This window comes from Podarcis cretensis (genome assembly GCF_951804945.1).
Source record: "Podarcis cretensis genome assembly, chromosome: 1".
Taxonomy (NCBI): domain Eukaryota; kingdom Metazoa; phylum Chordata; class Lepidosauria; order Squamata; family Lacertidae; genus Podarcis; species Podarcis cretensis.
The window spans coordinates 9,736,763-9,757,293 of NC_137170.1; the positions used below are offsets into that span (position 1 = coordinate 9,736,763).

The window sequence follows — 20,531 nt, forward strand, 5'->3', positions numbered from 1 at the left end:
GCGAGATAACAAGATAATATGCAAAGAGATTAATTAAAAGCCAGAAATCTAAGCAACAATGTACAAAACAACATTCCCAAACTGCTCATCCAGCAACCCCAGAAGAAGAATAAGTCCCGCTAGAGGCTGAGTTAATATTTATTTTAAGAATATAGGACGCCACCTTACTGACTCATACCAATGGTCCACCCAGCTCAGTATTGTCTATGCTGGCAGGAGCTCTCTGGGATTACAAACTGGGATTACAAACTGAGTCTCCCCCAGCCCCACCTGGAGATACCAGGAATTGTGCCTTTTGCATTCAAAGTAGATGCTGTGCCACTGAGCTATGGCCCTTCCCTTTTATAAGTGTAGTTGAAATGTGTTAATTCCTGAGGCAGAATCGATGGGAGCGAAATACGTTCATGGAGCAGTGACAGGCAGCCTTTGCAACAAACCCCAAGCAAACTTTTAGAAGTCCATGAATAGCTCTCCTGTATTTCAGCTGCAAAATTTCATATGCAGAGATTTATCAATCACTTGCTGCGAAGCGAAGTCCAGTGGTTGCGAAGATTTAATGCAACTGCCCGTAAAGGTAAAGATAAAGGGACCCCTGACCATTAGGTCCAGTTGTGGCTGACACTGGGGTTGCGGCACTCATCTCGCTTTATTGGCCAAGGGAGCTGGCGTACAGCTTCCGGGTCATGTGGCCAGCATGACTAAGCCGCTTCTGGCAAACCAGAGCAGCACACGAAAATGCCATTTACCTTCCCGCCACAGTGGTACCTATTTATCTACTTGCACTTTGACGTGCTTTCGAACTGCTAGGTTGGCAGGAGTAGGGACCGAGCAACGGGAGCTCACCCCGTTGCGGGGATTTGAACCGCCAACCTTCTGACTGGCAAGCCCTAGGCCCTGTGGTTTAACCCACAGCGCCACTCGCTTCCCTTGCAACTGCTCGTAGTGCTGTATAAATTTAAGCTTACTCGTAAACCTTGGGAAATCCCATGCATAGATAGTAACCTAACTGCTTGCTAACTGATTGATCAGTTATTTGTGTTATTTATAACTTGCCATTGGCGTGCAAGTCCCTTCGAGGCATTGTGTGTGTGTGTGTGTGTGTGTGTGTGTGTGTGTGTGTTTTGTTAAAAGTAATCCAATTAAGCCACAAAACCCTTCAACTTGTAAAACTCAGAAGATCTTATCCCGCCCCCCCGCCCCCTGAACTTTGCTTAAATTAAGTAATAGCTGATCATGGCTTGGATCTAGAATTTTTACTCCCTGGGGAAGGAGCATACCTAAAGTGTGGAGTTTTGCTCAGGGGACTCTGCTGGTGGGAGAGGGGAGGCAACTTTTGCCAATAGCTCCTTGCATCCTCTGAAAATCTGCTCTTCAGAATTGGAGGACTCCTTCTGACTGTGTGTGCACACACATATAGAGGGACTTGGAAAGGGGAAAACCACTTCCCCTTCCTCTGACAGTGGGAGGTTTTCTGTGGACAGAAGAGCCCTCCATTTGGAGATGGCTAAGTTTTGATTCCAACCCAGTAGTGATACTTCATCTTTTATACAGTTACTTAGTTTAGAGAAATGTGGGACATGGGTGGCGCTGTGGGTTAAACCACAGAGCCTAGGACTTGCCGATCAAAAGGTCGGTGGTTTGAATCCCTGCGACGGGGTGAGCTCCCATCGCTCTGTCCCAACTCCTGCCCACCTAGCAGTTCGAAAGCATGTCAAAGTGCAAGTAGATAAATAGGTACCGCTCTGGTGGGAAGGTAAATGGCGTTTCCGAGCACTGCTCTGGTTCGCCAGAAGCGGCTTAGTCATGCTGGCCACATGACCCAGAAGTTGTATGCCGGCTCCCTCGGCCAATAAAGTGAGATGAACGCCGCAACCCCAGAGTCGGTCACGACTGGACCTAATGGTCAGGAGTCTCTTTACCTTTACCTTTAGTTTATAGAAATGACAAGAAAGAAGGAACATGATAAGAGATGTATGTATGTACAACCAGCCCGAACACAACAGGGTTTCGCTCACCGCAGTGACTTGTTTGTTCAAAGTACCATACATGGTTTAATTTCTGTGTCAAAGAAAAATGGGTCCAGAAACGCAAAACAAACAAACAAACAAACAAACAAACAAACAAACACAAACAAACCCTGTAGGATTGAAAGCAATTTATACCTAGGATGCTATATCTTAAAAACCTTATTTTCCAGGTGCTCTTGGAAGGAGCACCTGGAAGTAGTCTGAGAAGGAGTGTGCAAAAGACAGTTTGCATTGTGTTGATGAAGTATTTATTTACAGAGGTGCTTTACAAGCCTTGTCATGAAGGATTACTTGGCTTTTAATAATGCAAATAAGTGTTCTCTGCATGTTGCCTTTCCATGCAAACAGAATTTTCCAAGGCCAGCAGAGAAAATATGCATACCGTGCACATGCGTCTACTACAAATGGGATACGAAAAGTAATCACATTGGCTAAATTAGTGCCACGCTCTGCTGGTTTTAATGTCCGTCACGTGGTGCTCCTCTCAAGGTGGAAGCAGAGCAGTGTGATGCAGAAATGAATCAGGGCCATTCTGATGTGGAAGTCACTATAGAAGTCAAGGGGCACCAGCTGTGACCCATCATGGCCTCTTGATGTTAAGAGGTCTCCTTGCTGGTGTGGCCAGAAGTGCATTGTGGAACATTGACCCAAACCCTGGCTGTCATCCCTCTGGCCCCAGGTTAAAAAGGTAAAGGTAAAGGTACAGACTCTGGGGTTGTGCGCCCATCTCACTTAAGAGGCCAGGGGCCAGCGCTGTCCGGAGACACTTCCGGGTCACGTGGCCAGCGTGACATCGCTGCTCTGGCCAGAGCCAGAGCCAGAGCCAGAGCCGCACACGGAAACGCCGTTTACCTTCCTGCTGGTAAGCGGTCCCTATTTATCTACTTGCACCCGGAGGTGCTTTCGAGCTGCTAGGTTGGCAGGCGCTGGGACCGAGCAGCGGGAGCGCACCCCGCTGCAGGGATTCGAACCGCCGACCTTTCGATCGGCAAGCCCTAGGCGCTGAGGCTTTAACCCACAGCGCCACCTGCGTCCCCTGGCCCCAGGTTAAGAGGATGCTAAAGGTTTGAAACCTGCTGAGTGCTACTGGTCCAGAGAGTCTAACTGAGTGTTTCAGACTTTTGGTGAAAAACAAATGTTCTGTAGTTTAACTGGCACAGTTAATTAAACTGCAGTACCAACCGCCTGCAGATTCAGCATGTTGTTGTTGTTTAGTCGTTTAGTCGTGTCCGACTCTTCGTGACCCCATGGACCAGAGCACGCCAGGCACTCCTGTCTTCCACTGCCTCCCGCAGTTTGGTTAGACTCATGTTTGTAGCTTCGAGAACACTGTCCAACCATCTCGTCCTCTGCCATCCCCTTCTCCTTGTGCCCTCCATCTTTCCCAACATCAGGGTCTTTTCCAGGGAGTCTTCTCTTCTCATGAGGTGGCCAAAGTATTGGAGCCTCAGCTTCAGGATCTGTCCTTCCAGTGAGCACTCAGGGCTGATTTCCTTCAGAATGGAGAGGTTTGATCTTCTTGCAGTCCATGGGACTCTCAAGAGTCTCCTCCAGCACCATAATTCAAAAGCATCCATTCTTCGGCGATCAGCCTTCTTTATGGTCCAGCTCTCACTTCATCCCTTCATGGACCACTGCCTTACCGTGGCGAAGGGGCTTGAATAACTCAAAGAATCTATGAACTATGCCGAGGAGGGCACCCAAGATGAACAGGTCATCGTGGAGAGTTTTGACCAAACGTGATCCACTTGGAGGAGGAACCGGCAAGCCACTCCAGTATCCCTGCCAAGAAAACTCCATGGACAAAGACAACAGCAGATTCAGGATACGGTTTGTTAAAGCGAGATGCTTCATTTTATGAAGTGGGTGTTTCCCCCTCCCCCCCGTCTCTTCAGATGGAAAGGCGGATACTGATAGATGTTATTGGGTTTATTTCTCAGAAGAGGTACCTTGAAACACAGCAAGGCCATTTGCATCGACTGCCAAGAGCTTAGTGCAGATTTTCCTTTATGGAAATGCCACATAGGACATCGTCAAAGAAAAGAGAACCTCCCTCTATGTCTTCTCTTTTGACTAGCAAATGCCTGTCATTTTGATTCTTAATCATCCTTTTCTTTCTCCTGACAGACAGTTTTAAAAAAACAAACCCACTAGGTTAAAAATGTATTACACAAAGCTTAAGGAAACAGCTATGAACTTAGATGAGGCTTTGAAGAAGCCCCAGTTTGCTCAGCTCTCAACCAATCCTTAGGATGCCGCTACCGCTACCATGTTTTGCTGCCACTGCGAGGCCTCGCAGTCTTCCACCACTGCCTGTCACCGCCGTGAGGCATTGCAGGCTGCCGCTGCTACTGCCACCATCTCCTGTTGCTGCCATGAAGCTGCCATTACTGCCTCCACTTTTTGTCGCTGCCAAGAAGCCTTGCAGGGTGCCGTTACATTCATCACTCCCTCTCACCGCTGTGGGGCATTGCAGGCTGCCACCATTACTTCTGCCACCTCCTGCCACCATGAGGCCTCACAGGCTGTCGCTACTGCCACCACCTCCCTTCACTGCTGTGAGTCCTCAAAGGCCGCCACCACCACTGCTGGTGTCTCCCATCGCTGCCGTGAGTCCTTGCAGGCCGCTGCTGCTATTGCCATCACTCTATCACTGCTGGAAGGCCTCGCTGGCCTCCACTGTTTGTGCCGCTGCCGCGAGGCCCTGCAGGCTACCACCATTACTGCCGCCAGCTCCCGCCACCACTGTGAGGCCTCACAAGTTGCCACTGCTTGTTCCGCCACCACTGTGAGGCCTCACAAGTTGCCACTGCTTGTTCCCCCCCCTAATAATATTTATTCAAATTTTAAAAGGTTACAAAAAAGAACACAATATACAAAAACAAAACATATCCAAGAAAGAAAAATAAAAATAGAAAAATAGCAAAAGCAAAGCAAAAACAACTAAAAAAAGGAAAAGCAAAAACCAAAAGAACAAGTTAAACCTTAATATAACTCCCTTTCTTAACTTATCTCCTTGACCTCTTCACACCTCCCCTCTTTGTATTCTAATCCATATAGATATTTCGGCAAATCCTTCATCTTATTTCTATCCTTATATCTTATCTTAATATACTGTAATTTTCCATTCTTTCTTTCACCAATTAATCATCCACTTTTACTTCATTTAATCTTATTTCTCATTAAAACTTATATATCTGAACTTATTCTTAAGACGTTTCCCCTAGGGTCAAAAAAAGATTCCATTCCACGATTTCCCCATATATTATAATTTGGTTTTTTTTTTCTTTTAATGAGAGACAAGTTGCCACTGCTTGTTCTGCCGCCACGAGGCCTTGCAGGCTGCCGCTGCTACTGCTGCCCCCTCCCATTGCCACCACGAGGACTCGCAGGCCACCACTGATTGTCCCAGCACTGCCTGCCCTTGCAGGTTGTCGCTGCTACTGCCATCATATACTGCGGTCATGGCAAGCTGTTTCTGCCGCTGCTGCTTCTGCCTCCTAGCAGGCTGGCAGGCTGGCGGTCCCAGATTATTTGTATTCACTATGACTCATTGCCGTCCTTTGGATTGTCCTGAATACCACCATTTGGTAGCCAAGCCTAAAACCAAAAGTCCTGTTGGGATGCATTTTGGCTTGCCTGCTGATGAAACTGAGTGTGTGATGATTGATAAGATTGTCATTTATCCATTTTGGTTCCCTAAGTAGTAGCAGTTGTCAGGACATTTTCCCGTTTGCCTCTGTATAGTTCCATCCTTATTTCAGACATTGTGCTAGATTGCAATACAGTGGTACCTCGGGTTAAGTACTTCATTCGTTCCAGAGGTCCGTTCTTAACCTGAAACTGTTCTTAACCTGAAGCACCACTTTAGCTAATGGGGCGTCCTGCTGTCTCCATGCCACCAAAGCACGATTTCTGTTCTCATCCTGAAGCAAAGTTCTTAACCCGAGGTACTATTTCTGGGTTAGCAGAACCTGTAACCTGAAGCGTATGTAACCCGAGGTACCACTGTATTGGTGCTAATGTGAGGTTTAGCTGGTGATAACATTGCAACGTTTAGTTGGTGACATTGTGAGGTTTAGCTGCTGGTAACATTGCAGTGTTTACCTGGCGAGTTATTGCAATGTTGAAAACCAGATATCACCCAGCTCTTACACACATTGTGATTCGCGATACATTGCCAGCTCAGATATTATGAAACCATTATCACGATGTGAACTTCAAACCGGTTTTGGACGATATATCGATATCCTACTTCCCTACTTCCCACAAAACACCCCAAAGTGATTTAACAGTAAATAGGGCATAAAAAGCACCCATAAGAAAAACACATAACAAAAACAGTTTCAAATCCAACCAGAGACAGACTGGGATAAGAATCTCCACTTAAAAGCCTTGTTGGAAAAGGAAGGGCTTCGCAAGGCGCCCAAGAGACAATAGCGACGGCCCTTGTCTGATATGTAATGGGAGGAATTGTGTGGTTTCCTCTCGTCTTAGACCTTTGTGCCTGGCAGATGGGATTCAAAGGAGAATTCGATGGCTCCTTCTGGAACTCCTTCTGGAATCTTTGCTGAAAGCTAAATGAGTGGCTGGTTCCAAGAAACATCCACAAATTCCCTCTTCCCCCTCCTGTCCCTGTCCGCATCTGGCACTGCAGTCCAGGAAGTTTCGATGTATTGATGTGAATGGGCGGAAAGATGCTCGATAGCTCCATGCCTTGTAATCCCGAAACTTGCTCCGCAGCCAAGCAGACGGATATTGCCATATATTATTAAACAGACATTTGCTTTCTTCAGAGACGCTGCAGAAATGGCATCGTTTTGAAAGGAAGCTAGCGTGGTTCGGTTAAAACAGCAGCAACACAGCTCTTCGTTCTTTAGAGAATTTTGGAAGGGTTTTTACTTTTCAAAAGTAACGTCCTGCCTCATACCAACAAGAACAAAAAAGATCCCCAAATCAACCAAACGAAGTGGGGAAAGACTGGGGAGAAAATCAAAAACTTTAGGAGACGTGTGGCTCTCCTGATTTTGTTGGACTAATTATAATTTATTCTTTGTACCGTGCCCATCTGAATGGGTTCTTCCAGCCACTCTTCCAGAATATATAAAAATATAATTAAATCTTAAATCTTAAAAAGCTTCCCTATACAGGGCTGCCTTCAAATGTTTATTAAATGTTATATAATTACTCATCTCCTTAACATCCACTACCATTGGCCGTGTCGACTGATGGGAGTCAGAGTCCAACAAAGTCTGAGTAAAGACAGGGGAAACATTAAATTTAATTCCAATTTAAAGATGTATGTCAAATTTGCATGCTACAAAACTAAATGAGGACCAAAACACAAGCACCCTTTGAAATTCCCACTCATCCAGATTTCACGATGCGGTACTCCAACCAAACGATATTTACAAAAATGAATACATTGGGGGACATTGGCATAGAACGAATATATGGGTGAAAATAGCATGCACTATATTAGGAGAAATTGCTTTAAAAGTGTACATTAAAAAGGTTACTAGGAAAAATTAGTTCCATAGCGCTGAATAATTTTCATGAGCATTTTTTCAAAATTTTAAATTGCACATTCCTGCAGAAATGTGGACGAAAGGTTGGGAAAATGAGAAACAGAGGACCCAAACTGCTGAACTGTTCTCTTGAATTTCCAGCCCACAAAGTCTACTTTAACTGGGAAGGGGAGGTCTCTTATTCGGAAAGCCATTGGAGTGCCTGAAGTTAGATGTGATCTTTAGCTGAGATTATTATTTATCCATCGGAAGGTTTCCCCAAATGCCATCATGCAAACTGTTTGATTTAAGGGTGTGTGTGTGTGTGTAGAGGTACATGATCTTCAGTTTCTGAGCGTCCTGAAACTTAATTGCTATTGAATGAAGAACTATTGCCAACTCTTTGGGTTGGCAATCCCTGACCACACCGCTTTTGGTTTTGTTTTTGCTGTGGGCTGCTGTTCTCAGCCAACATTGCTGGAGTTTGGGATATACCTCCTGTGAAAATTCCCAACCCTCTGCATATTTTCTAGCAATATTTAGTACGTTGACACCTTTAAAACATTATCCAGATGGTATTTGATACCCCATAAATTGGCATGTATAAAGTTTTATAATAAGTACGAAGCCTTTGGTAACACCACATACGTTATTGTAACTAAGCCTAAGTACATGCAACTGAAATAATGGCATATTCTTGCTGGATTAGCCTTGTCTCCATTTCCCTCCCCTTCCTACAATGCCAGCCTTGTGTCAGCATCTAGACTGTAGTCTCTTTGGGGCAGGGACCTGACAGCTCATTCCTTCTAGCGCATCATGCACGTGAGTGGAAAAAATATTAATTAAGAAGGAAATAATATTGATCCATGTAGGGATGAAGGATACAGCTTTCCAAATACTGACAATGGTCATAAAAGATCTACACTGGCTTTCAGTACATTTTTGAGCACAATTCAAAGTGTCGGTGCTGACCTTTAAAGCCCTAAATGGCCTCGGTCCAGTATACCTGAAGGAGCATCTCCACCCCCATCATTCAGCCTGGACACAGAGATCCAGCGCCAAGGGCCTTCTGGCGGTTCCCTCGCTGCGAGAAGCAAAGCTGCAGGGAACCAGGCAGAGGGCCTTCTCAGTGGTGGCTCCCGCCCTGTGGAACACCCTCTCATCAGATGTCAAAGAGATAAACAATTATATGACCTTCCGAAGACATCTGAATGCAGCCTTGTGTTGGGAGGTTTTTCATGTTTGGTGTTTTATTATGCTTTTATATTACCGACGTGGGGATCCAGGGCACAGTCCTTCAATGGCTGCGCTCGTTTCTCTCTGGTCGGGGACAGAGGGTGGCGCTTGGGGGGGAATTGTCATCCCGCCACTCCTTGGTGTGTGGTGTGCCTCAGGGTGCAATACTCTCCCCGATGCTTTTTAACATCTTTATGCGCCCCCTCGCCCAGCTTGTCCGGAGTTTTGGGCTGGGCTGCCATCAGTATGCTGATGACACCCAACTCTATTTGTTGATGGACGGCCACCCGGACTCGGCCCCAGACACACTGATCAGATGCTTGGAGGCGGTGGCCGGATGGTTACGTGGGAGCCGGCTGAAGTTAAATCCTTCGAAGACAGAGGTCCTCTGGCTGGGACTTAGGGGGCAACTCCCATCTCTTGCGGGGGTGCAATTAGTGCCAGCACCGTCCGTTAAGAGTTTGGGTGTAATCTTCGATACCTCCCTCTCCATGGAGGCGCAGATTGCAGCTACAACAAAGGCGGCATTTTTTCATCTCCGCCAAGCTAAGCAGTTGGCTCCTTACCTCTCTCGCCCTGACCTAGCCACTGTGATCCACGCGACGGTCACCTCCAGACTGGATTATTGTAACTCGCTCTATGTGGGGCTGCCCTTGAGACTGACCCAGAAACTCCAGCGGGTGCAGAATGCCGCAGCGAGACTCCTTACGGGGTCTTCGCTTAGAGATCACATTCATCCGGTGCTATACCAGCTGCACTGGCTCCCGGTGGAGTACAGGATCAGGTTTAAGGGGCTGGTTTTAACCTTCAAAGCCCTATACGGCCTAGGGCCCTCGTACCTACGGGACCGCCTCTCCTGGTATGCCCCACAGAGGAACTTACGATCTTCAAATAAAAACACCTTGAGGGTCCCAGGCCTCAGAGAGGTTAGGCTGGCCTCAACTAGAGCCAGGGCTTTTTCGGCTGCGGCTCCAACCTGGTGGAACGCTCTGTCACAAGAGACAAGGGCCCTGCAGGACTTGACATCTTTCCGCAGGGCCTGCAAGACAGAGCTGTTCCACCTGGCATTTGGTCAGGGCGCAGCCTGACCCCCTCCTCTGGCAATCTTTACAAAGCTTTAGTTTATGGTTGCCATCAATTTTGATTTTAATTCATTTTTATAATGTTTTATAATGTCATACTGTTTTAATGTTGTTAGCCGCCCTGAGCCCGGCTTCGGCTGGGGAGGGCGGGATATAAATAAAATTTATTATTATTATTATTATTATTATTATTATTATTATTATATTTATTGGAAGCATCCCAGAGTGGCTGGGGCAACCAGTCAGATGGGTGGGGTACAAATAAAATTATCATCATCATCATCATCATCATCATCCATATTTCTAGCTCAGAGTTGTTTTCCAGATCATCTCTTCATCCTGTTACATGCAATGGGTTTTTACACCCATTGTGTGAGCCTAGCAGCTATAAAGGAGATGAACCACCTGCCTAGAGCATTTGGATTTAGCTATTAATGCCGAATGGTGGGGGGATATTTTTTTCATCCTGACGTCCGCATGCCCTTGCAGAGCCCATGTGCCACTGGTGATTGGGGCCAGAGGCAAAAAGTGGGTGAGAATTTGACCTTTGTACAGAAGGCTGCATTCCAGCTACAGAAGTGCCAGAGGTCTACATCTGTCTGTCCAGGCAAACAAGGGGCAATCTCACGGTGCAAAGGGCACATTCCAGCAACACAAAAACACTTGAAGTGGGCATGGGGCTGGACTGCTGTGGGGTGTGCCCTGGGGAGGAGTCAGAGCCCCCAGGAAATTCTGAGATCCAGATCCAGAGGCCTGAGGGGGCTGCATTTAAATCATAGAATCATAGAGTTGGAAGAGACCACAAGGGCCATCGAGTCCAACCCCCTGCCAAGCAGGAAACACCATCAGAGCACTCCTGACATATGGTTGTCAAGCCTCTGCTTAAAGACCTCCAAAGAAGGAGACTCCACCACACTCCTTGGCAGCAAATTCCACTGTCGAACAGCTCTTACTGTCAGGAAGTTCTTCCTAATGTTTAGGTGGAATCTTCTTTCTTGTAGTTTGGAACCATTGCTCCGTGTCCGCTTCTCTGGAGCAGCAGAAAACAACCTTTCTCCCTCCTCTATGTGACATCCTTTTATATATTTGAACATGGCTATCATATCACCCCTTAACCTCCTCTTCTCCAGGCTAAACATGCCCAGCTCCCTCAGCCATTCCTCATAAGGCATCATTTCCAGGCCTTTGACCATTTTGGTTGCCCTCCTCTGGACACGTTCCAGTTTGTCCGTGTCCTTCTTGAACTGTGGTGCCCAGAACTGGACACAGTACTCCAGGTGAGGTCTGACCAGAGCAGAATACAGTGGCACTATTACTTCCCTTGATCTAGATGCTATACTCCTATTGATGCAGCCCAGAATTGCATTGGCTTTTTTAGCTGCCGCGTCACACTGTTGGCTCATGTCAAGTTTGTGGTCGACCAAGACTCCTAGATCCTTTTCACATGTACTGCTCTCAAGCCAGGTGTCACCCATCTTGTATTTGTGCCTCTCATTTTTTTTGCCCAAGTGCAATACTTTACATTTCTCCCTGTTAAAATCCATCTTGTTTGTTTTGGCCCAGTTCTCTAATCTGTCAAGGTCGTTTTGAAGTGTGATCCTGTCCTCTAGGGTGTTAGCCACCAAATTTGATCAGGATGCCCTTGAGTCCATCATCCAAGTCGTTGATAAAGATGTTGAATAACATCTCTGCATCCCTGCATTTCATTTGGGTGAAGGGACATAGCACTTTGGTAGAGCATCTTCCCTGCTTGCAGAAACCCCCAAGTTCAGTTCCCATGGAGGGCTGAGTGAGTCTCTTTTCTCAAACCCTGGACAGCTGCTGCCAGTCAGTGTAGGCTACTTTGAGTTCGATGAACCAATGGCCTGACAGCTTCTTATGTTCCTACTCTCACAGCTAGTCCGTTAGCAGATGCTGTTAAAACTATTTTGTGACAAATGAATGCAGTATTTTAGCTGCATATATCTCTTATGTGGGGGCAGTTTTGATTTGTTTTGTTATTGTTTATAATAATAATAATAAAAATTATTTATACCCCGCCCTCCCTGGCCAGGGCCAAATTCAGGGCAGCTAACACTGAATGTAAATTATAATAAAACGTAATAGAAAAAAGAAAAAACAGTTAATTAAAATACAGCTTAAAATGTATTTTATTTTGCATTTTTACGCTGCGAACCTCCCTGTGATCTTCAGATGAATATACTAAATAGATAGATAGATAAATGAAAACCCTCCTCCCTCCTGTTTTAATTCTATAACTCATATTTCAGAATCCCTCAACTCCTGACCTTCATTAAAACAAACTATAAAATGTGCATCAGGAAGCTTGGTAATTTGAGGTTCCCTCTATACATGAAACTCTTGTGACTTTTCTGGGGGGAGGGGTGAAGTGTTTCATCTATTCTCTCTCCTCTGGTTTTTATGCTGTCTTTGTGTTTTGGAGAGGTCCCATGTGTATGTTTGTTTGTGCGTCTGTTTGTCTGTCTGTGGGTAATTACCATTGCCAGGGTAACAACGGGAAAAAAACACAGCAGGCGTCAGATCTGTGAAATTGCGAAGTAGCCAATGCTTTTTCCATCTGGCACTTGCTTGTACTTAAAAAGCAGAACAACAGCAACAAATGAATTGTGAGGAGCAGGAGCCTGAGTTACTCTGCGAGGCCAGAATCCCACTTTGCCTGGGAATTAAAAGGGCAGCGATGGCATTGCACATTTCAGCTTGACACTTGTTTGTTTTCACAGGCTTCAGAAGATGGGGAGGGTTAGAGGTTAAAATAATACTAAACGGGGTCTTCCTCATCTATCGGTTTTACTCTCCTCTTCCTGGGTGTTATTGTAAGCAGCTTGAGCAGAATGTGGGGTTTGGGGGAGGTTGGTGGAAGTTCAGGAATATGACTTGGGGTGGAAGGGATGGGATAGAATGGAAATTTGGGTTGGGGTTTTGCGTAGCAAGCTGATTCTCCCTTAGGAAATGCGTTGAAAAGTGTGGCGTGAGCAAATGACTAATGGGAAGGTGTGTAAACACCCCATAAGCAAACTGGGATGGATGCAGAATGAATGCCCACTATCATGTAACTGCTCTGTAAACAAGTCAGAAATGAGTCTTGGTAAAAGACCTAATGGGAATGTAAACTTTGCAAATAAAGATGAATGCTGAAAATCTGGATCACCCGGGAGGTTGGCTGGTGTGTTTTCTGTTACCCTGAGTCCATCTCAGCTGCCTCAAAGCCCCCACGGTTTCTGCTCTTCTAGAACTACCAGTGAGACTTGCAAAGCTTCTGGGAGGTAAACTGATTCAGGGCTGGTATACACATGCTATAATTATTATTATTGTTATTGTTATTGTTATTGTTATTGTTATTGTTATTGTTATTTATTATTTATAGCCCGCCCATATGGCTGAGTTTCCCCAGCCACTCTGGGCGGCTCCCAATCAACTATTAAAAACAATACAGCGTTAAATATTAAAACTTCCCTGAACAGGGCTGCCTTCAGATGTCTTTTAAAAATAAGATAGCTACTTATTTCCTTCACATCTGAAGGGAGGGTGTTCCACAGGGTGGGCGCCACTACCAAGAAGGCCTTCTGTCTGGTTCCCTGTAACTTGGCTTCTCGCAGTGAGGGAACTACCAGAAGGCCCTTGGCGTTGGACCTCAGTGTCCGGGCAGAACGATGGGGGTGGAGACTCTCCTTCAGGTATACAGGACTGAGGCCGTTTAGGGCTTCAAAGGTCAGCACCAACACTTTGAATTGTGCTCGGAAACGTACTGGGAGCCAATGCAGATCTCTCAGGCCTATCTAAGATTCATAGAATTGTAGAGTTGGAAGATACCCCAAGGGTCATGTAGTCTAACCCTATGAAATGCAGGAATCCTTCCCACAGCTGTCTCAGGTTGGGCTCGAACCCCCAACCCTTTGGTTAACAGCCAGACACACTGACCAGTTGCGCCACCATTCCACACCTCGTCCTCCCAAGTGTCAGGCCAGATCATATCCTTGCTGCCATTATCCTCCCGAGTTAAGTTTGAATCTTCGTTTACACACTGTGTGGAAAATGTAAGTCCTATGCAAGCAGTCTCGTAATAAACCTTTGGATGGTTTCGCAGTTCCCAGAGTTGCAAAGAATGGACAGTGTACAGTAAACGAAGCAGACCATGATAAGTCATGAAACACCCCCCCCAAAAAAATCCCCAACAACAACCCCTTATCCCTGTTGTCTTTGTTCTTGGAATTTTTTCCATGTACCATTTGGAGTCTGTCAGTATCCCCTTTACAAACATTACAGCATCCAGAGGGAATGAGACATGCTTACCTGTGACCACAGAATCAAATGCTAGGCCTGATAGGGTAAAGCAAAGCAAAGGCAGATTTGAGGGCTGCAGAGACACCCTGCTGTCTTGATGGACAGGCCAAACCTGCCCGAGCTAAAGTTTAATTCCTACTTTCTCTTTTCTCCTTCCTCTATTCCTATTTCTCCTTTCTCCTGCCTCTGTCCTAGCTTCCTGTCAACTCAGAGTCAGGGATGCAATGTTGAAACTGTGCTTTCATGAAGACCCGCCAACCTTCAAGTTCAGGGAAAGCCAATGTACTTAGAGTATACTAGCATTTAGCATTGTTGATTACTGGTGGGTTCCCTCTCCTCCCTGCCCAGCCAGCCAGCTTTAACGAAGGGGACACGTGCCGCTGTCTGAATGGGCAATCCCTGTTGTAAATTCTAGAGTTCTTTCAGTGCGCAGGAGGAATCGGAGCAATATAATCTGCTCTTCTGCGAAAAGAGCTGGTTTCTGGTGGTGAGAAATTCGAATGTCAGTGAACTCGTATGCAGTAGTACCATTCCACCACCAGCCTTCACCTTCCTCTGGTCCCCGTCAACTCCATAGCCTCCGATGTTACAGATCCAATGTCTCTCAAAGTATGAGGTTGGTCTCCTTAAGGAGATGTGGGAACCACCAAAGGCAAGGAGGTAGCATTTCAACTGCATCTTAAAAGCTGACCCAGTACAAGAAGCCATTGTGATATATTGGACAAGATTGCGTGGCTGGCAAATGCCAAGTTAGGTGAGAATTCTCTGGACATGATGCTAAAAACATAGGCTAGCGTTTCAGGAATGAGCTGCAGTGAATCTTGGGCTGGCATGCGCTCATCTCCCTCCTGTTCTAGCATAGCTGTGATGCAAAGATTGGAAGCTATTCCTAGTGTCCTAAATTTCCTGCAGCTTGCCGTGTTATTTGAACCAAGACAACCTGTGGTTAATCTTGACTACAGTTCGTTTAAACAAGCCAACTTCAAACCATAGTTTATGAAGCAGGCTTGTTTCAACTAACCATGGTTAAGATTAACCATAGTTTATGGTACAGATGATATGGGAATTCTAAATGAGTCCTTATTGTTTCTCAAAGGCAGTTAGCTTGCAAATGTGCCATCTGAAGTTAACCTATTACGTCTCTGTGTTCCTCCTTTTCAGTTATGAAACAAATGGGAATTTGCTGAATGAATTAATTGTTACTCCATTGTAAAAGCCCATCCTGAAAACCATTATGCATGGTAGCTTAAAAAGCCCTGCAGAGATTAATTAAAAGTAGCTTCCCCTTCTTAATTAGGGCTCTCAGGAAATAATTGATTACAAATTGCAACAGGCTTGCTGCACAATGTTTGCTTGATATTGCTAATGATAAGTTTTTACCTAATTAGTTCACCATTGACATTGGGAAGCAGCTGCACTCAGTTACAATAAATCTGACATTAGTAAATCTTATTTTCCGCCCCTCCCCTTCCAGAAGAATTATCCTTACCAAACCATTATTCCCATACTGTTGAAGTCCTAGGGAAGAATGCCAAGTTAGAAGCAGGAAATGGATCATATAATAGCTAGCATGTGCTGGATGTGATGTTTTCAGTCCAGCGTTGTTCTAAGGGTCAATATTACCTTCGTTGTACCAAAGCCCTAAAATGTAACAGTCTTCTACATCCTGGTGTAACTTCCCAACAGGGTCAGCATATTTCGTTGGGACCTGTTCCAAAGATCGAGGAAGTGCTCTATGAATATCAGCCATTGCATGTGGAGACCTACGGGCCGCCAGTTCCAGATATTGAAGTGTTGGGGAAATTTGGGTAAGTTTTTCCTTATTTATTTATTTGAACCAACGTCACTGTCAGTGAAATGGTATTCAGGCGGGAAACTTGCCACCTTATCCCCCAAATAAAGGGAGGTGGGGGGGAGTGAAAGCAAAACAGACCTTAATGAAATACTAGACTTCCTGCCCAAATCAATGTTTTGTTTGGGTGGCCGAATATAATTTTTTTTTGGTTTTGTTTTTCTCTTGCTCTCTTTCTGCTTTTCTGGTCTTTTATAGATCAGCTGAGAATTGGCTGGATCGCATTCATGTTTTCAAGGTTGCCGTTGGCAGCTAAGGAGAAGTAGCTGTTCATTTTCAGTTGCACAGCATTAAAGAGCAAAACCCCTCCAAAAATTGGGGGGGGGGGGCCTTGATTTGTCCAGCCATAGGAGGCCAGGAAAAATAACAGGGCTGGCCCTTTGCCATGAGAGCGGTTAGATTTGGCTCTCTGGTCCAAAGCTCAGTGGTGTGTTCCATCCATCAGGAGAGCATCCATTGTCCAAGCTCCATTTGACCCTGGATTGGGAGTACTGGCTCACCTCCTTGTTCAATTTGTGAGATAGTTCCAGCTGCATGAAAGGTCTTTCCCATGGCTTCAAAAATGAAAGGCCCTTTCTCCTTTACATCTGCTCTATTTCTCCTTTACATCTGCAGGTGAGGCAGTGGAAGTGCTGGACTAATAATAATAATAATAATAATAATAATAATAATAATTTATTTATACCCCACCCATCTGGCTGGGTTTCCCCAGCCACTCTGGGTGGCTTCCAACAAAATATTAAACTACAGTGGTCTGTTAAACATTAAAAGCTTCCCTAAACAGGGCTGCCTTTAGATGTCTTCTAAAAGTCTGGTAGTTGTTGTTCTCTTTGACATCTGGTGGGAGGGTGTTCCACAGGGCGGGTGCCACTACCGAGAAGGCCCTTTGCCTGGTTCCCTGTAACTTGGCTTCTCGCAGGGAGAGAACCTCCAGAAGGCCCTCGGTGCTGGACCTCAGTGTCCGGGTAGAACGATGGGGGTGGAGACACTCCTTCAGGTATACTGGACTGAGGCCGTTTAGGGCTTTAAAGGTCATCACCAACACTTTGAATTATGCTTGGAAACGTACTGGGAGCCAATGTAGATCTTTCAAGACTGGTGTTATATGGTCTCAGTGGCCGCTCCCAGTCACCAGTCTGGCTGCCGCATTCTGGATTAGTTGCAGTTTGTGGGTCACCTTCAAAGGTTAGTGTCTTGCCTCAGTAATGGACTGGATGAGAGCCAACAAACTAAAGCTCAATCCAGATATGACTGAGGCACTGTTAGTGGGTGGTTCCCTAGACCAGATGGGTGGGAGATTGCCTGTTCTTGATGCGGTTATACTTCCTCTGAAAGGGCAGGCTCACAGCTTAGAGGTACGCCTGGATCCTGTGCTGTTGCTTGAGGCTCAGGTGGCCTCAGTGGCCCGGAGTGCCTTCCATCAGCTTCGGCTGGTGGTCCAGCTACACCTCTATCTGGACAGGGATAGCCTAACTATTGTTGTCTGTGCTCTGGTAACCTCAGGGTTAGGTTACTGCAATGTGTTATACGGTTCGGAAACTTCAGCGGGTGCAGAATTCAGAGGCTGGGTTACTCACTGGAGCAAGAAGGTTTGAGCATATTACACTGATCCTAGTCCGACTGCACTGGCTACCAATTAGTTTCTGGGCCCAATTCCAAGTGCTGGTTTTGACCTATAATACCTCAAGGACCACCTCTTCCCATATGAACATACTTGGACCCTGAGATCATCTTCTGAGGCCCTCCTTCGTGTGCCTCCCCCTCGAGAGGTCCAGAGGGCGGCAACATGAGAACAGGGCCTTCTCTGCAGTGGCTCCCCATCTGTGGAATACTCTCCCCAGGGAAGTTCGCCTGGCGCCTTCATTGTACACCTTTAGGCACCAGGCAAAAATGTTCCTTTTTAGGGATGTTTTTAATGTTTGGTGATTTATTGTATTTTAAATATTTTGTTGGAAGCTGCCCAGAGTGGCTGGCGAAACCTGGCCAGATGGGTGGAGTATTAATAATAAAAAAATAATAACAATACCAATAACAATCAGGCCTTTGGTTGACCGGATTGGCATCCCACATCCTATACCCTTTTAAAATGTGGCTCTTTTTTGGAGGGTGTGTGTGTTGTTGTTATTGGGTCATTGTTCCTATTTTGATTTTATATATTGTAATCTTTTCTGTGAACCACCCTGAGACCTCTGGGTATAGGGTGGTATATAAATTCAAAAAACAAAACAAAACAAATAAATGACGCTGAATGTTGGAAGGTTCAGAACAGACAAAAGGAGGTTCTTCCCACGGCACAGTAAAACTTTGCAACTCGCTCTTGCGAGAGAGAAGTGACGGCTGCCAACTTGGATGACTTTAACAGGAAACTAAAAGATTCTCCTAAAGATTTCAGAATAAAGCATCACAAAGGAAGGTCAAGTATAGAATCAGCATAATTAGCAAGGGAATAAAATGCTATCCTAAACACAGAAGGTATCGGCCACCTCCCGTGGTTCATCATATTCAGCAACCAGGTTCAAAAATGCACAGCCATCAGCTTACAGGAAATTGGGTGGGTTGAGGGCAATGCTGCTTTCTGTCATTCTCATTTTGCCCCAGGATACTTTTGGGCCCCCGCATTAGAAGTATTGGTTGCGGAGGGTGGGAGAGCAGGCTTCCTTTTGGCCCTGGTGCTTGGAGAGTAGGTGGCAAAGGGCCGTTCTCAAACATGTGCCAGCCCTGACACCAGCAATGTCACATTGACAGTGCTGTTCTTCAAGGGCTTCAGAGTCTGTGGACAACAGTTTCATGGCCAGTTTATAGCAGAAGCTGGGGGCGGGGGGCATAATAGCTATCTTAATCTAGGGCCTGGCCTCATCCGAGCAAAGCTACAGGGAACCAGGCAGAGGGCCTTCTCGGTAGTGGCGCCCGCCCTGTGGAACGCCCTCCCATCAGATGTCAAAGCGATAAACAACTATCTGACATTCAGAAGACATCTTAGGGCAGCCCTGTTCAGGGAAGTTTTTAATGTGTTACATTTTAGTGTATTTTTGGTCTCTGTGGAAGCCGCCCAGAGTGGCTGGGGAAACCCAGCCAGATGGGCGGGATACAAATAATAAATTATTATTATTGTTGTTGTTGTTGTCCTTCAAGGTGATGAGCTGAGACTAAATGTGGATCCTTTCATATGCAACAAAGCAGTTCAGGAGATCCGTTCCTCGCTCTCTTGCTTCTTTGGGTAGGGAATTCATAGGGAATTAACCTATGATGTCATTGTGTAGGGTTTGCTTTGGTTTCTTGAGGGTCTGCCCCAACTGTTTTATTTGAGGAGCCCTTTACATTTTGGGTTTCACATCTTCTCACTATCTGGTGTATCAGGTTATTAGAGGCAAATGTTAATTAGCTTTCCCAGCCCTGGCGCAGCCTGAGCTTGCAAACGCCACCTGTTAGCAGAACAGCTGCTTGGGCCTCCAAAGCCCTGGGATTCCGAATGACGAGTTGCAATGTGTGGTGGTAAGGAATGGGCCTCTCATTCCGCATCAGGAATCTCTCAGCTCTTGGCATTTCGTGTTTTCCACTAGAGTTTTGAGAACCGGCTTTCAGCAGCCAAACATGAAACAGCCTCCCTGTGTCATGCTTGCTGGCACACAGCCTGAAGTCATCATGTGACATTCGCTGTTTGTTAAATGTCCTTGCTCTTGCCTAAAAGCAGTACATGTAACAAACACTGTACTTTTCGCTCTATAGGACGTACCAGATGATAAGACGCACCTAGTTTTTGGGGGAGGAAAACAAGAAAAAAAATATTTTGAATCCCAGAAGCCAGAATAGCAAGAGGGATCTGGCTTCTGGGATACCGTGTGGCTGTTCTGGCTTCTGGAATGACCACGCCAGGCCTCTTCAGGGCAGCGGGATGAAGGCTCCCCCTGCCTGGAAGAGGCTGCGCGGAGCTAAGGGCAGAAGCCATCACAGCAAGCGGGATCGCTGTGTAGCGATCCCTCTTGCTGTCCTGGCTTATAGGATAGCCGCACGCAGCCTCTCTCAGGCAGCGGGATGAAGGCTCCCCCTGCCTGGAAGAGGCTGCGCGGAGCTAAGGGCAGAAGCCATCACAGCAAGCGGGATCGCTGTGTAGCGATCCCTCTTGCTGTCCTGGCTTATAGGATAAGGATGAAGGCTCCCCCTGCCCGAAGAGGCTGCGCGCGGCTAAGACAGAAGCCAGGACCGGCACGTCGCTGAAGGGGCGCTGCGCAGAGAGGGAGAACTGTGCAGCGCCCCTTCAAGCGAAGCTGGAGAAGGAACAGAAGGAGTCCCTTCTGTTCCTCCTCCAGCTTCGCAAGACAGGCACCTTGCTGAAAGGGCGCTGCGCAGCTCTACCTCTCTGCGCAGCGCCATTCACTCCATAAGACACACTCACATTTCCCCTTACTTTATAGGAGGAAAAAAGTGCGTCTTATGGAGTGCGTCTTACGGTAACTAACATGGGTAAGAGACTATGAGCCAAAAGGCACACCCTGCCAATTTTGCTAGCTGTTGTGGGTATCTGCAT

At 46.3% G+C, this 20,531-nt stretch overlaps 1 protein-coding gene across 1 annotated transcript in view; it reads left to right on the forward strand.

Moving 5' to 3' along the window:
• The window catches only part of MNAT1 (MNAT1 component of CDK activating kinase), a 151,836-nt gene that overhangs the window by 91,924 nt on the left and 39,381 nt on the right, over positions 1-20,531 (forward strand). The window contains exon 7 of the mRNA XM_079959202.1: positions 15,841-15,962. Within this exon, the coding sequence (XP_079815328.1) occupies positions 15,841-15,962 (122 nt within the window). The remainder of the gene's footprint in view (positions 1-15,840; positions 15,963-20,531) is intronic.